This window comes from Ranitomeya imitator, chromosome 8 (assembly GCF_032444005.1).
Source record: "Ranitomeya imitator isolate aRanImi1 chromosome 8, aRanImi1.pri, whole genome shotgun sequence".
Lineage (NCBI taxonomy): Eukaryota > Metazoa > Chordata > Amphibia > Anura > Dendrobatidae > Ranitomeya > Ranitomeya imitator.
Window position 1 is genome coordinate 22,997,782 of NC_091289.1, and position 17,694 is coordinate 23,015,475.

At 43.4% G+C, this 17,694-nt stretch overlaps 1 protein-coding gene across 1 annotated transcript in view; it reads right to left on the bottom strand.

Annotated features, from left to right (window-relative positions):
* The window catches only part of SLC25A26 (solute carrier family 25 member 26), a 117,008-nt gene that overhangs the window by 47,208 nt on the left and 52,106 nt on the right, over nucleotides 1–17,694 (bottom strand). The window contains exon 5 of the mRNA XM_069736558.1: nucleotides 17,477–17,524. Within this exon, the coding sequence (XP_069592659.1) occupies nucleotides 17,477–17,524 (48 nt within the window). The remainder of the gene's footprint in view (nucleotides 1–17,476; nucleotides 17,525–17,694) is intronic.

The window sequence follows — 17,694 nt, forward strand, 5'->3', positions numbered from 1 at the left end:
AATCTAAAATATATTCCCTCGTGATCCCTCCTATTATACGGGGAGGCTCCCAAAATACTGGATCATTTGTAATTTTGTGATTATTTACTAAACACAAAAAATTAATTAAAAAAAAAAAAATAAAGTGGCACCGAGCTGGTTGATAGCGTCTTCCATTTGTTAATTCATTTTTTTTTTTTTTTACTGTGAATTTAACGTTTTTTGGGGGGCCCATTTTCCCTATTTTGTACATTAAAAAAAATCAGAATTTTTTTTATTATTATAGGGTTTTTTTTTTTAACAGTTAGCGATCATACAGATCATCTGCAATCTGTCGAGAGAAAACCAAGTGTTGGATTTGCCTACAGTGCCCCCGCAGGAGATATGAAGAATTACACAGTTATTACATCAATGGCTATCCATGCGACTCATGAATGTCCAGGGACCTTCGGAGAAAGGAATATTATTACCATCTACTCTTCATTGTTGCTAATGAGTATTCTGAAATAGCAGCCGCTAATCAATTCACAAAATAAAATCTGTGCTCAACAAACACAGATGTTCCCATTACGCAGATAGGAGATGACAGTTGGTGCTCATAAAGTTCTATGGAGAAGTATAATTGTCCCATCAGGAGAACTTGTAGCGGAATGTCTGTGCCTGCCTCTAGCTCCTCCCTGGAATGTCAGTGTCCGCCTGTAGCTCCTCCCCCTCCATAGAATTTTAAAAGCACCAACTGTCATCCCGTATCTCAGTAATGGAAAACTATGTCTTTACGGAATACAGATTTTATCCGAGTGAAAGATCAGTCCAGGAGGAGAAAATCAGATTTCTCTGATAAGCTATATTACAAAGTTGCTTATTTTCATGTGTGCTATTGATTTATGAAACAAAAATTAAAACTACCAATACCCTTTAAAGAGACTATACATTTCTGATGCACCCAGTGCCCTCCATTTGCCTCCTCTGCTGCAGGGACATGGGAAGGAGGCAAACAGGCGGCACCAGTACATCAGATGCATAGCAACTTTTTAAAAACCAGAGAGTAGAAGGTCCCTTTACGAGGGTATTAACTTTTTTTCTTTTTTTTAAAGGGCACAGCCCCTTTAATAAGGAAAACATTTCTTTTTAAAATCTTTAAAAAAAATTGGTATTGGTCTAAAATTATTTAGTACCTTAAAGGGATATGTGACAGCATCTGTTAGATCAGGGGTCCCCAACTCCAGTCCTCAAGGCCCACCAACATGTCATGTTTTCAGGATTTCCTTAGTCTTGCCCAGGTAATAATTGCATCACCTGTGCAATGCAAAGGAAATCCTGAAAACATGACCTGTTGGTGGGCCTTGAGGACTGAAGTTGGGGACCCCTGTGTAGATCACAGAGGGACCCCATAAGTCTACAATTCAGCCTTGAAGCCCCATTGAAATCTATGACATTGACGACAGAGCGCCGCATCATTAACTCCTCCTGGACACTTGCCGTCAAAAAAGAACACAAGTCAACCGATCAGGTGATCGGCTGGGGGCCCAAAAGCAGGACTAGTGCTGGTCTTACAGAAACCACCCATTCAGTGGATAGCTTATTTAGGCATAGGCGGTGGCTCAGTGGTTAGCACTGTATGGTGGCTCAGTGGTTAGCACTGTATGGTGGCTCAGTGGTTAGCATTGCTGCTTTGTAGCGCTGGGGTCCTGGGTTCAAATCCCACCAAGGACAAAATCTGCAAGGAGTTTGTATGTTCTCCCCGTGTTCCCGTGGGTTTCCTCCGGGTTCTCCGGTTTCCTCCCACATTCCAAAGACATGCTGATAGGGATTCTAGATTGTGTGTCCCCAATGGGGATGGTGTCGTAAAGTGATGTGGAATTAATGGTGCTATATAAGTGAGTAAAATAAATACAAAATGCAGCCTGGACTACCCCTTTAATGATAAAACCATGTGTCTGCAATTATCATTATGCTACTATAAATTAGGAGCATACTACATTAAAAAAAATGAAAATGTATGCAGCAAGCTCTGCAGCTCCCTCTAGTGGTGGCTGCAAGAAAACCAGAATTATCAGGAAAATGGAGCCACAATCTCCATAATGTTACATTTTTTAAAAAAAGGTTGTTTTTCAAAGGGAAAACATTAATTAAAAACAAAAAAAACAAAAAATAAGAAAAGTAGCGGCCTGAAGATAAAGTTAACGCAAGTATTAAGGTAGAAGACAACAAACAAGATAAACACATTTCTTCTCCTCTTCGGAATGTAGAAGTCGATTAATCTCAATCACTTCAAGAAGTACGTGAACTCTTTGAAAGCAGAGATGATAAAAAGGTTTGATGCGCTGTGTGCAATCCATTTGTTGTTTGGAGATGAAAAAAAAAAAATCCTGAAACAAGCCGAACGTGAGAAATGCCAAGACTCTGCTTTCATACGTGTCCACGGGTCTCTTTGAACTTCTAATTTGCAGATTCGGTCAGTATATTGAACTAATTATCATGCAAAGTGCCTGCCAGATTTCACGGCTATGATTCCTTGCTGTAGACAATGTGCGGGCTGAATGCAGGGCAGATAACTAGATAATGCGGAGCCCCGGTCTGGAAGAAGTTATATAATATATGCTCATATTACAGGATGAGAACCAGCTCCCAATGGTGGCAGGATTACGGTTTTTCCACATGTCCTATATTTACACTTGACTCCCATATGCCAAGGTTATGGATTTACAGCAAGGCAACAAACAAAAAAGTATATGCAAATAGCCAGGGATCACCAAAAAAAATAGACAAGGGTCGTGCAAAACAATATCTAATTATCATTCATTCCATAAAAGAGTTATTTAATAATCAGCCATTACAAAGATATAAAACTTTGTAATATACTCCATTACCTTCTCTCTCAGACATCAGATTGAACAAGCTGTTTTAGCTGCTTATTTCGTGCTCTTTTACATGCTGCTTTGAACTGCCGCTCTAGTGAGAACCCATGATCAAACATTATTTACAAACACTCTCCCCCGTCTGAGCGCAGGAGAGGGGAGCAGAAAGGCTCACGTTTCAGGCGAGTGCCTGTCAAAAAGTATCTGAATATGGTTTTTGGCAGATCAAAGCAGCTCGTATAAGAGCACGAACTACGCAGATAAAACAGCACTTATTGCATGACGTTTAGGAGAAAAGGCAGAAAAAATGTAATGGAGTGCATAACAAAGATTCACAAAGGCTGATAAGTAATAAAGTTTAGATACTCCTTAAAGGGTTATTCACAAATGTAAAAGTTACTACCCGTCTAAAAACGAGCCCGGCCATTGGTACCACCAACAATTTGGTGGATGGGTTCTGAAACGCCTCGTCAAAAATAAAGCAGTGGGTGCCCATTTTTATTCTCTATTCCTGTAGGGCAGTTCAGAGCCCTTTTGGGGGGCGGGGGAATCGGCGGAGGACTCAGTGTTCCGATTCCCACCAATTTGGATAGCTTGTAACTTTTAAGACAACTGATCACCTTCAGAGACATCCAACTTCATCCATGATGATCATCATTCTTAAAGGGGGGTCCTCTATAAAGACAAACGTTGCTTTTGCGCCCCATTTTTGACATCAAGATCAGTACCCCTTTATGTGGCGTAGCGGGGAGCTAATAACCGTAGCTCACACTAAGGCCTTCTTGACCCATCTGTGTAGTACATGGTTGACCATATACCGTTGAAGAGAAGGCCATGATCACCTGATCGTTGGCGGTTCCAAGAGCTTGATTGGCGGCCGTCAGCTGACAGTTTCTTTAAGAGAAAGGGAGACAAACCCTTTAAAAGTGACCGTCAGAAGATCTAAACTGCAAAATCATAAAAGGGTCTGTACAGGCGTCCATTCTCTGCTCATTTCCCGGACTGACGTCAATCCTCCACACAGAGTCTCCAGCCAATAGCAGGGTGGTGTCACGTGACCACTGCTGCCAATCAGTGGCTGCTGATTGGCTGCAGCTTTTACATTCTTTTTGGACAGCTTAAAAAAAACAAAAAACAAAAAAAAACATAGGGACATACCACACCCAATACCCAAGAGGTCACTATTTCGACCTCGGACCGGGAGCCCCTGGATAATTTGACAGCATACCCCGCATTGTAAGGTGCGGATCAGAGCCGAGGTGCACAGGGATCTACCAGAATGGAGGCCGAGACTCGTGGAAAAGACCATTTTCTCTACTAGAAAAAAAAAAAAAATTTCCAGTTGTGTAAGGAAAGATTAATTACACAACATCAGACATCCGACACCTATAACAGTATCTGGAGGACACTTTAAGAAACTGCCCTCCAGATAATTAACCTGGGGAGGATTTTGCTGGATTGTGAAAACAAAAAAAAAAATAAAAAAATAAAATTAAAAATCTTCTTTCGGATTCACCGTGACCGGACACATGGAAGGAGATGAATAAAGACGTCTTTTATTGAAAGTTATTTGGCCTAAAGCTAACAGTACAGGAGTGCGGAGATCCTCCCCGAGATAACCGCGCTCTACTGTTTTCCTTTGGGAATCGCTCACATCTGCTCTCTGCAGCCGCTCAAAAGTTCAGGCTCCTCCTCGGGAAACCTCCGCTGGTATATTATCCAAGCAATAAAAAACTGCTATTATTAAAGCTGATCCCTTAAATCCTTAAAGGGGTTGTCCAATATTTGGATATTGACGACTTATCTTGAAGAAGAGGTCATTAGTATGTCCCCCCACTAAGCAAAAGTAAACACTGAGCACCGCAGAAAGCTCCTGCAAGGGTTAAAAAGCAAATATAACTATATAAATATCTGCTTTTTGTTATTTTTTTTCATTATATTTTGACTTTAGTATTATATTGGTATATGCCATTTATATTACAGTATATTATATTTGTATTATACTATACTGTATTTTTTAGATTAGATTTATTATATTTGTATTATAGATTTTCTCAACTACGGTATATTTTATTATATTTTGATTAGTTTTTAAATTATATTTTACATTATTTTTTATGTTACCGTATATTTTCAATATTTTTGCATTATATTTTACATTATTTTTTTACATTATATTTAGTATAATTGATGCCATCATTGATTGATGACTGGGGGGGGGTCTTCTGGACAAGACCCCACAAAGCCTCAGAATGAAGTACTAGCAGCAGTACAGGTAAGCGCTGCTTCTGGTTCCCTGGGTAGCAAACCTACCATATATCCCCTGTGTAGGGAGCTGGAAGATGGCCCTATTCACTGAAACAGGGTCATATTGTGAGTCCCTGCATGATAAATGGTCAGGAGCGTTTCTGATCCCTTCGCTTTTGTGAAGGTTAGGGAAGAGATTAAAAAAATAAATAAATAAATAAATAAATAAATACACAAGTTATATATCAGTGCGAAACGCGCCTCGGGTGTGGTGGGTCCCCAGGAGTACTCCTGTTATGATTAGGCAATTCAGTACCACAGTGAACATAGAGGTCAGAGCACATACAGTGATCTGACAATAATCCAAAAACATAGAACGAGCTCTGAGACGTGGGAACTCTGCTGACCGCAATCCCTAATCCTCTCCAACCACACTAGAGGCAGCCGTGGATTGCGCCTAACGCTCCCTATGCAACTCGGCACAGCCTGAGAAACTAGCTAGCCTGAAGATAGAAAATAAGCCTACCTTGCCTAAGAGAAATACCCCAAAGGAAAAGGCAGCCCCCCACATATAATGACTGTGAGTTAAGATGAAAAGACAAACGTAGAGATGAAATAGATTTAGCAAAGTGAGGCCCGACTTTCTGAACAGAGCGAGGATAGGAAAGGTAACTTTGCGGTCAACACAAAACCCTAAAAACCACGCAAAGGGGGCAAAAAGACCCTCCGTACCGAACTAACGGCACGGAGGTACACCCTCTGCGTCCCAGAGCTTCCAGCAAACAAATAGATAAGCTGGACAGAAGAAAAGCAAACAAAATAGCAAAGGAAAACTTAGCTATGCAGAGCAGCAGGCCACAGGAACGATCCAGGAGGAAAACAAGTCCAATACTGGAACATTGACAGGAAGCCAGGATCAAAGCACTAGGTGGAGTTAAGTAGAGCAGCACCTAACAACCTCACCAGATCACCTGAGGGAGGAAACTCAGAAGCTGCAGTACCACTTCCCTCCACCAACGGAAGCTCACAGAGAGAATCAGCCGAAGTACCACTTGTGACCACAGGAGGGAGCTCTGCCACAGAATTCACAACATACTCCATTGGTAATTATACTTTTACTATTGTTTTGTCATATACACTTGTATTATTACTATACTGTTTACCATTTGTGCATGTTTGTACATGGTCACACAGCACCCGTCAGGCCGCGACCAATCAGCGACGGCCAAAGTCCAGCCGAGAATTAGTCCCTCCCAACTTTTGTCCAGTCAGTGCCCGGCGCACACTCCATACTCCCCTCCAGTCAGCGCTCACACAGGGTTAATGGCAGCATTACACCACGTTATGCCACGGGTAACGCACTCCGTAAACGCTGCTATTAACCCTGTGCGACCAACTTTTTACTATTGATGCTGCCTATGCGGCATCAATAGTAAAAAGATGTAATGTTAAAAATCAAAAAAACTGCTATTCTCACCTTCCGTCGTCCGCCGATGCGCATGCAGCTGCCGCCAGCTTCTGTTCCCAGAGATGCATTGCGAAATTACCCAGAAGACTTAGCGGTCTTGCGAGACCGCTAAGTCATCTGGGTAATTTCGCAATGCATCGCTGGGAACGGAAGCTGGCGGCAGCAGCGCGCGCATCGGGACAGCTGCGTGGCCTATGTTATATACTGCGTGGGCAGTGTTTAGATACTGCGTGGGCAGTGTTATATACTGCGTGTCTGCTATATACTACATGGCTTCTATATAGTACGTGGCCTGTGCTATATACTATGCGGCTGCTATATACATACATATTCTAGAATACCTGATGCGTTAGAATCGGGCCACCATCTAGAGTATATATATATATATATATATATATATATATATATATATATATATATATATATATATATATATATATATATATATATATATATATATATATATATTCTTTTTTTTTTTCTTTAAAGATTTCACAATACAACCACATAATATCATATACGGTAGATCCACTAAACCTGATGGTACTGGTGTACTTACTTTGAAGCTGTTCCTAATACTAAAATAAAAGCAAAGCCACAATATGAGGAATAAGAAAAGGTCGCTCGTTTGAGTGATTCCCAACTCAGACTGCAGTAGTCGGTAAAATCATGATTTATGTATCCACAATCTCCCTACATATCATATCTGCAGCAGGTTATAACAGCCAGAGGGGCTCTTACCAAGTACTAAAGGCTTTAGTCATGAAGCAATCAAGAACTCAGAGACTTTAGTAGTCGGTAAACGTGGCATTAATCGAGTTGTGTTGAGCTATTTTACATAGTCCTGGCTTGATAGATTTATTGAAAAAAAAAAAAAAAAGCAGAAAGCTTGTTATTTTTTTTTTTTTTACTAATAATCAAAATTTGCAATGTGGGGAGAGGGAGGGGGGAATAATTTTGACTGCAACTGGATATGGAAGCGTCTAATCTGTGAGTGCTTAGCATGTTACAAAGTACAGAATATACATGCAACTACTGCCCTCTTGTGGTTATGTATTGTATTGCTTATGGAGAAGGTAAAAATAAAGAACACATTTTTTTTATTACTCAAACCACTGTATTCTTCTCAATTGATCTCAAATATGAGGGGGGGGGGGGAAATAACAGCACACTCAATATGCTCGTTTTTTTTTTTACTATAAATGGAATAACAGTTCAGTATTATGGGGAAAAAACAACTGTTATCACTTGAATCTATTTAAAACAAATAAATAAATAAGTGTGGTCATCGCTGTAATGAAATCTGCTGCCATTGCAGAGCCAATTGTCCTATTATTTATACTGTTTGATTGAATTTTTTCAATCAAACATTTTGTTTTTTAAAACCCCAATTAAAAAAAAAACAATATGCATGAAAATCTGACTATACAATGCTTTGTAATGGAGTACGGTGAAATCTGCAGCCAAATCTGAAAGCAAGACGTGCAGAGAACCTCTACAAACACCATCCTCTTACCCCGGGGACTCGGCATTGAACAGCATGGCATAGCTGATGTTTAACCCTGCTGTTGTCTTCGGTCTGGGGAGACCGATTTTGAACTTTGGTATTTTTTTGGGGGTGTTCAAGATGCGGTTCTGAAACTCGTGGTTGATTGACTTAAATGAGGATGGGTCGGTCGGCCACGGGGTTTCAGAGCCGCATCTTGAATATTTTAAAGAATATTGAAGTTCAAGGCCGGTCGTTTTTGACCGAAGACAACAGCAGGGTTAATTAATATGATGTAATGCTCTATTTCTCCTGCGGAGGCACTGTCGGGAAATTACTCAATGGCTCCTCAGTAAATGAGGGCTGATGGAATTGTTAAAAGTGGAGAACCCCTTTAAGGGTCAGAAAAATAAAAAATTGTGTTGGTTGTCCTATTCGGTGTTATCCGAGACGGCATTAGAGGCTTAATCCGTTCTCTGAAATAAAAAAAAAAATAAAAAAGCTGTATGAGGACAAAAAAAAAAAATGTTTTATTGAGGGAAAATAGACAGGTGGCTTTTTGAGGCCTGAGCTAATAGAACATTTTTTATTTATTTATTTTTTAATTTTTTTTCTTTGTTCTGGAGGAAAGATTATCTGTCTGCCCTAAACATGAAGGTAGAGCCCGGCCCGGCGCATTATACCCACCCGTTACATCAAGCCTCCGATTAGGCAAGGAGCTTGGTTTCTTCTCGTGTAAAATTTCCTATTAATAATAGTGTCCATTTAAAAGACATCTGCTTAAAACTTACATTTGCCTAATGGAAAAATTCCAAACAGCTTATTTCCCATGAAGCCCAGGACGGACGCCGTCCCGACAGATGTTTCTCCGATCGGACACAATTATTCGACCAGTTGACTTGATGCGCGGAGAACAAACGTGCGCTGAGCAGATCATTGTTTTCCCTCTTAGGAAACTTACGTGGGTTGTGGTTGCATTTTAATAGAGGCAGCAGAAGAAAACGCTCCAACACGAGACAATTAATAAAAGCTAGAAATAACAGAAGTACGTTACAAAAAAGAAAAAAAAAAAAAAAAAGGTTACAGGAAATCGGAGCCAAAGTCTACGCTCAATAATGCAGCCAAATGCAGTGTTTCCATCATATAAGAGTAAGAAGAAAAAAAAAATGTTGGAAGTGGACTAATATGAAGGGTTTGGGTATACAGCTCCATAGCAGAACTATGCGTCTTCATAGATATAGTCTACAAATAGATTCTGGGTAAACTCAGACTTGCGAAAGGAAAACCTTTAAATGGTCCCTGTGCTTTCAGACAATGCGATCAACAGTTAATCTACAAATCACTTTATTTAAAAATTAAGTGGTCTTAAGACTGTAAAAAAAAAAAAAAAAAACACCTCCATTGTGCCGGCCAACAAGTCTCTTCTGTCTACTTTGCCGTCCACTGCCTGTTGTTGAGTGTAATCCATTTCTAGTAGCAGAGTTTCTGAGAAGATTATAGGAAGTGGGGAAAGCGGATCTTTGTCCACCCTCTATGGAAAGCGGAGGGGGCGGGTCTCCGACCGCCCTCTACGGAAAGCGGGTCTCCGACCGCCCTCTACGGAAAGCGGGTCTCCGACCGCCCTCTACGGAAAGCGGGTCTCCGACCGCCCTCTACGGAAAGCGGGTCTCCGACCGCCCTCTACGGAAAGCGGGTCTCCGACCGCCCTCTACGGAAAGCGGGTCTCCAACCGCCCTCTACGGAAAGCGGGTCTCCAACCGCCCTCTACGGAAAGCGGAGGCAGAGGTCTTTGTCCGCCCTCTATGGAAAGCAAAGGGAGCGGGTCTTTGTCCGCCCTTAATGGAAAGCGGAGGGAGTGGGTTTTTGTCCGCCATCTACGGAAAGCAAAGGGAGCGGGTCTTTGTCCGCCCTCTACAGAGAGCCGAGGGAGCAGGTCTTTGTCCACCCTCTATGGAAAGCAAAGGGAGCGGGTCTTTGTCCCCTCTCTACAGGAAGCGGAGGGAGCGGGTCTTTGTCCCCTCTCTACGGGAAGCGGAGGCAGGGGGTCTTTGTCCCCTCTCTACCGGAAGCGGAGGCAGCGGGTCTTTGTCCCCTCTCTACCGGAAGCGGAGGCAGCGGGTCTTTGTCCCCTCTCTACTGGAAGCGGAGGCAGCGGGTCTTTGTTCCCTCTCTACAGGAAGCGGAGGCAGGGGGTCTTTGTCCCCTCTCTACTGGAAGCGGAGGCAGCAGGTCTTTGTCCCCTCTCTACAGGAAGCGGAGGCAGGGGGTCTTTGTCCCCTCTCTACAGGAAGCGGAGGCAGGGGGTCTTTGTCCCCTCTCTACCGGAAGCGGAGGCAGCGGGTCTTTGTCCCCTCTCTACAGGAAGCGGAGGCAGGGGGTCTTTGTCCCCTCTCTACTGGAAGCGGAGGCAGCGGGTCTTTGTCCCCTCTCTACAGGAAGCGGAGGCAGGGGGTCTTTGTCCCCTCTCTACCGGAAGCGGAGGCAGCGGGTCTTTGTCCCCTCTCTACCGGAAGCGGAGGCAGCGGGTCTTTGTCCCCTCTCTACAGGAAGCGGAGGGAGCGGGTCTTTGTCCCCTCTCTACAGGAAGCGGAGGCAGCGGGTCTTTGTCCCCTCTCTACAGGAAGCGGAGGGAGCGGGTCTTTGTCCCCTCTCTACGGGAAGTGGAGGGAGCGGGTCTTTGTCCCCTCTCTACAGGAAGTGGAGGGAGCGGGTCTTTGTCCCCTCTCTACCGGAAGCGGAGGCAGCGGGTCTTTGTACCCTCTCTACAGGAAGTGGAGGGAGCGGGTCTTTGTCCTTTCTCTCTGGGAAGTGGGGGGTATCACTTTGTCCCTCCTCCACGGGAAGTGGTGCTTCGTCTCTCTGTGCAGCAAGTCTGATACTTCATACAAACTGCGTACAACCAATACTCAGAGGCAAGCTTTCAGTTGGGGGCAAACACACAATTTTACAATGGCAATCTGGGAACTGAGGGAAAGGAAGCATCGGCAGCATGATGAAAAAGAACAGTTAACACAAAAATAAAAAAGTGTAGAGCGTGAGAACAGGAACTTATTAAACTGGAATGCGCACCAGAAGCATATTTACTAAAGATGAGCGGATTGAGTCGTGCAAAACCAGTCCAGGTCAGCGCTCTCTAGTTGTGCAGAGGAGCAAACTGAATTTCATGACCTTCTCAGATCTGAAGATCATCCTATGATTTGCATGAATACAGAATACATCACAAATGGCCGGAAAACCACACCGAAGAACCCAAGGTGTCCATGGCCAAAGCGACCAGATCATCTCTAATATTTACGGTGTTGTGAGGTTGCGGGAGGGGAGGGGAGTGAAGGCAGCCTAGAAATTATTTCGTAAAAGTTTTGAGTGAAAAAAAAAGAGCTCACTTTAAAGTGAATTTACTTATTTGGATGGGGGGGGATTTAACCAGTCTTTCATTCTAAATAAATCAAAAATGTATATGCTGGGCCGCCATCAGGGCATTACTGCCCTTACTGCTGTATGGGGCCCGGTCAGCAGCAGTACACAGAGGGGCCCACAGATCCGGGGCCCCACTGTTGTGCGTCTACTGATCGGGCCCCATCATGCACTAAAATACTGTGCACTGCGGCGCACACGTCGGCGCTGGGGCCCGGGAGCCTTCTTGGAGCTGTGCAGGGCCATCTCACCTAGTCGGCTGCGCAGCTCCTGCTCGGCTGTAGCTAGACTGTATGGGCTCCCTGCAGGTCCTGACTACAGCCCATACATTCTAGCAATCTCAGTAGTGAATGTGCTAGAATGTAGGGGCTCCTGTCAGGTCCTCTCAGCAGCCCATACATTCTAGCTGCTGCCTCACTGCTGAAAACACTTTAAATGGGTGAGGTGGGGGGGAGACTGCAGATGATGAAGTGTGTTTGAGAGGGTACTGCACGTGATGAAATGATAGGAGGCTGCAAATGATGAAGTAAGGGGGACTTCAGATGAAGTGAAGGGGGATAGGGGACTGCAAATGATGATGTGGGGGTGACAGGAACTGCAAATGATGATGTGGGGGTGACGGGGGCTGCAAATGATGATGTGGGGGTGACGGGGACGGCAAATGATGTGGGGGTGATGGGGACGGCAAATGATGATGTGGGGGTGATGGGGACGGCAAATGATGATGTGGGGATGATGGGGACGGCAAATGATGATGTGGGGATGATGGGGACGGCAAATGATGATGTGGGGGTGATGGGGACGGCAAATGATGATGTGGGGGTGATGGGGACAGCAAATGATGTGAAGGTGACGGGGGCTGCAAATGATGATGTGGGGATGACGGGGGCTGCAAATGATGATGTGGGGGTGATGGGGACAGCAAATGATGATGTGGGGGTGATGGGGACAGCAAATGATGTGGGGGTGATGGGGACAGCAAATGATGATGTGGGGGTGATGGGGGCTGCAAATGATGATGTGGGGGTGATGGGGACAGCAAATGATGATGTGGGGGTGATGGGGACTGCAAATGATGATGTGGGGGTGATGGGGACTGCAAATGATGTGGGGGTGATGGGAACCGTAAGGCCATGTTCACACGATCCTTTTTTTAATGCGGAACCGCCGCGATTTTGCCGCTGCGAGTCCGCAGCTGTTTTCCATGCAGGGTACATTACAATGTACCCTATGGAAAACAGGAACTGCTGTGCCCACATTGCGGAAAATCCCAAAAAAAGCCGCGCTGAATAGCTGCGGCAAAAAAGAAGTACCATGTCACTTCTTTTTGCGGAACTGCAGCGGTTCTGCACCCATAGACCTCCATTGTGAGGTCAAACCCGCAGTAAAACCCGCAGACGAAAAAAATATCTGCGGGTTTTCTGCGGTTTGTGGTGCAGAACCGCTGCAGTGTGGCTGCCCCCCCGTGCCCTAATCCCACCCCCCCATGCTCCGACGCCCCCCCGTGCCCTAATCTCCCCCCCTTATACTTACCGGGCCTCCCGGTGTCCGTCCGGCCGTCTTCTCCCTGGGCGCCGCCATCTTCCAAAATGGCGGGCGCATGCTGATCACTGTGATAACCTCACAGTGATCAAAATAATAAAAAGGTAAATGCCCCCCCCCCCTTTATCACCCCCATAGGTAGTAACAATAATAAAATAAAGAATTTTTTTTTTCCCCCCCCCCACTACAGTTAGAACTAGGGTTAGGGTTAGGGGTAGGATTAGGGTTAGGGGTAGGGTTAGGGGTAGGGTTAGGGGTAGGGTTAGGGGGTAGGGTTAGGGGGTAGGGGTAGGGTTAGGGTATTTTCAGCCATTTTAACCCTAAAAAAACTTCCTAGAAAACACAGACTCTGCAGAGAAAACTGCATAAAAAACCGCATCAAAAAACGCACCAAAAAGCACCAAAAAACGCACCTGCGTTTTCTGCCAAGAGCTGCGGTTTTTAGTGCAGAAAAAACAGCAGGGAAATCAGGAACGTGTGAACATGGCCTAAATGATGATGTGGGGGTGATGGGAACTGCAAATGATGAATTGTGTTTGAGGGGGTACTGCACATGATGAAATGATAGGGGGCTGCAAACGATTAAGGGCACTGCAGATGAAGTGAAGGGGGATAGGGGACTAAATGATGTAGTAAGGTGGGCTGCAAATGATGAAGTGGGGGTGATGGGGACTGCACATCGAGTGAGTGTGAGGAACGGTGGACAGCAATTGAATTGAAGGTGGGGGTGGGGAGAGCAAATAATGAATCTTGAGGGTGGGGAAGAGCAGTTGATAATGAATAGAGGGTGGGAGAGAGAAGACATGACAATGAATTGAGGCAGAAGGGGCATGTAACTATAATGAATCGGGGTAAGGGTTAGAGCGGGAGGTTCATAGTGGGGTCAATGAGGATAAAGTGACTGGACATAAATTGGGGGAGGGAGTACAGGTGCTAATTAATTTATATATTAAATAGGGAAAGTGGTTATGTACAGATAGTGGGGGGACAGTGGCGGATTATAATTTATATTTGGAATGGTGGGTAGCATAATAACCAATTATATATTTATGGTGGGTGATTTTTTTTATTTTTTATTAATGATCAGTATTGTACTATTCAGTCACAATGTGGTGGTAATATGTTGTCCGGCCATGGTGTGGCGGTATTTGTTCCTTGTATGTGCTATTATTTGGTCACTGTGTGGTGGTAATATGTGGTCTGGTCATGTTGTGTTGGTATTTGTTCCTTGTATGTAGTTGGTCACCATGTGGTGGTAATATGTGGTCTGGACATGCTGTTGTGTTGTGCAGAAGTCTGGTGGATACACAGCTGATAGTCCTACTGAATAGACTGTTAGAATTTGCATTATGGCAAGAAAAAAGCAGCTAAGTAAAGAAAAACGAGTGGCCATCATTACTTTCAGAAATGAAAGTCAGTCAGTCCGAAAAATTGTGCAAACTTTGAAAGTGTCCCCAAGTGCAGTGGCAAAAACCATCAAGCACTACAAAGAGACTGGCTCACATGAGGATCACCCCAGGAAAGGAAGACCAAGAGTCACCTCTGCTTCTGAGGATAAGTTTATCCGTGTCACCAGCCTCAGAAATCGCAGGTTAACAGATGCTCAGATTAGAGACCAGGTCAATGCCACACAGAGTTCTAGCAGCAGACACATCTCTACAACAACTGTTAAGAGGAGACTTTGTGCACCAGGCCTTCATGGTAAAATGGCTGCTAGGAAACCACTGCTAAGGACAGGCAACAAGCAGAAGAGACTTGTTTGGGCTAAAGAACACAAGGAACAGACATTAGACCAGGGGAAATCTGTGCTTTGGTCTGATGAGTCCAAATTTGAGATCTTTGGTTCCAACCACAATGTCTTTGTGCGACGCAGAAAAGGTGAACGGATGGACTCTACATGTCTGGTTCCCACCGTGAAGCATGGAGGAGGAGGAGGTGTGATGGTGTGGGGGTGCTTTGCTGGGGACACTGTTGGGGATTTATTCAAAATTGAAGGCATACTGAACCAGCATGGCTACCACAGCATCTTGCAGCGGCATGCTACTCCATACGGTTTGCGTTTAGTTGGACCATCATTTATTTTTCAACAGGACAATGACCCCAAACACATCTCCAGGTTGTGTAAGGGCTATTTGACCAAGAAGGAGAGTGATGGGGTGCTACGCCAGATGACCTGGCCTCCACAGTCACCAGACCTGAACCCAATCGAGATGGTTTGGGGTGAACTGGACCGCAGAGCGAAGGCAAAAGGGCCAACAAGTGCTAAGCATCTCTGGGAACTCCTTCAAGATTGTTGGATGACCATTTCCGGTGACTACCTCTTGAAGCTCATCAAGAGAATGCCAAGAGTGAGCAAAGCAATCATCAAAGCAAAAGGTGGCTGAGAACCTAGAATATAAAACAATTTCAGTTGCTTCACACTTTTTTGCTAAGTATATAATCCCACATGTGTTAATTCATAGTTTTGATGCCTTCAGTGTGAATGTACAATTTTCATAGACATGAAAATACAGAAAAATCTTTAAATGAGAAGGTGTGTCCAAACTTTTGGCTTTTGGTCTGTACAGTGTGTGTATATATATATATATATATATATATATATATATATATATATATATATATATATATATATATATATATATCTATCTTAGATCAAATTTTTTTTTAGGTTTCAGGTTGACAAAAAAAAAGAGGGTAAAAAAAAATTAAAAATAAAATAATCTCCACGATAAAGTGGACTCCATTATTAATTGCGTGCTACCTCCTAAACAAGAAAATGCCACATTTATTCCAAAGACTAAAAAATATAAATAAAAAAAAAATAAATAAAATAAAATAGGGGCGTTTCACCATAACAATAATTGTTTTCACTCCTCTGACGGCTTTCTGGAAATTAACAAATATTTCATGCAGAATTAGGTTTGAAGGTTCTTTTATGGACAAACACAAAAGGAAAAAGACCCCAATTAAATCCCTTACAAAAGTGCTGCCATTTTGATCCGCGCAAACACCTTGGAAAAGGTCACCTACCGCTCCTTTCTATCAGCCGGGAAAATTAATTACTGCGCTGACATATGTCAGAATGGATTTTACGAGGATGGCAGAGTTGAGCTGGAGTTGTGGGTTTCGCCCATTTGTTACTTATGCAAAATCGGTTTTGCCGAGAATGGAATTGTATTCATTTATTCACGCGCCCTCGGATAAATCACGGGGGCTTGTTGGGTTTTGTATTCCATCTCCATCTTGATGAAATCTGAAGAAAATTACATGTGTTTAGTGGAGCGTAAAATAAGTACAGGACGGAGTTCTTGTGCGGAGTGTATTCAGATGAATGGATCACAGAGGAGGTCTCTTAAAAAAAACGGGTTCACGAGTTTAGAAAACCCATTCTTGTTGTTTGGGTCTAGAACCCAATTCGGAGAGAGACCTACACTTAGAATCTCCTGCTTTGGAGGAACCGATGCCGCCCGCTATGCAATTCAATAGGAATTGTGCAATGCTTTCTTCCTCCTGTGGGGGTGCTGCAGGGAAACTGAACACTTGGAAACTAGATTATCTTAACCACAATGATAGCCGACTGCAGGGGGACATTTTGTACGCCTTTTGCCAGAAGGACAATTTAATAAGACAGGATTTTACAAGGTTCTACAGATTAGATATTAGAACAAAACTTTTTGGATAGTGATCAATGAGTGGAACAGGCGGCCACGAAAGGTGGCGAGTTCTTCTTCAATGGAAGTCTTCAAACAGAGGCCGGACAGACATCTTTCTGAGAAGGTTTAGTGACTCCTGCATTGAGAAGGAGGTTGGATACGATGACCCCGGAGGTCCCTTCCAACTCTAACATTCTATGATTCTAAGGCTGAAGAACAAATAGCATTATTACCAAGGGGTATAACTGTGGAACTGAGGGGAGCAACGACACAAGGAGGAGGAACACATATGGGGGAGTGGCTTCCAATTTGTTTATTCCCCATAGCAAGAACACAATAATCCTAAAATCTGGTGAAACATTCATAGAACCCCTGACTAAGCACCATAAAACCTTTTTTTGATTTAACTAAAATTCAAAATTCTGAAAGGAAAATTTACCAAAATTTCCAATGCAAAAATACAAAAAGTATAAGACTATCTGGTTTAATGACCTTCTGGGAATGCTGCCATAATAGCTTGGAACTCAAAAGGCACCCACTTATGGGCGTGGTTTTGCAAAGCCATGCCTCATTTCAGACCAATTTGTGAGACTGCCTCTGCAAAAATCAGGACTGTTGGCGAGTATGAATGTTGTGTCGAGTTGGAAAGGTCAGTCACTAAACAAAGTCATAAGCTGAATATTAAAAATAATAATAATAATAATAATAATAATAATAATAATAATAAACTAGAAAAAAAATTAGAACAAAATATATTACTATACCGTCAGAATTTTATGGTATGTTCTCCTTTAGAAAACGCATCTAATGAAACAGTCGCGGGTCTTACCTCTCTCAGGACTGTGCTCTTATAACCTCGGTATAGGCCTCGGATTCCCTGTAATAACAATGGAAACCAAGTTGGCATCAAACAAAGAAAAAATAAAATTTTTCTTTTCAAAAGTTCTCAGATAACGGTGGGATCATCCAATGACCCCAATACGGCCTTAAAGGAATATTTTCAACAACATCTTTTTTTAAAGTGACACTGTCTTGATCGTGATGTCC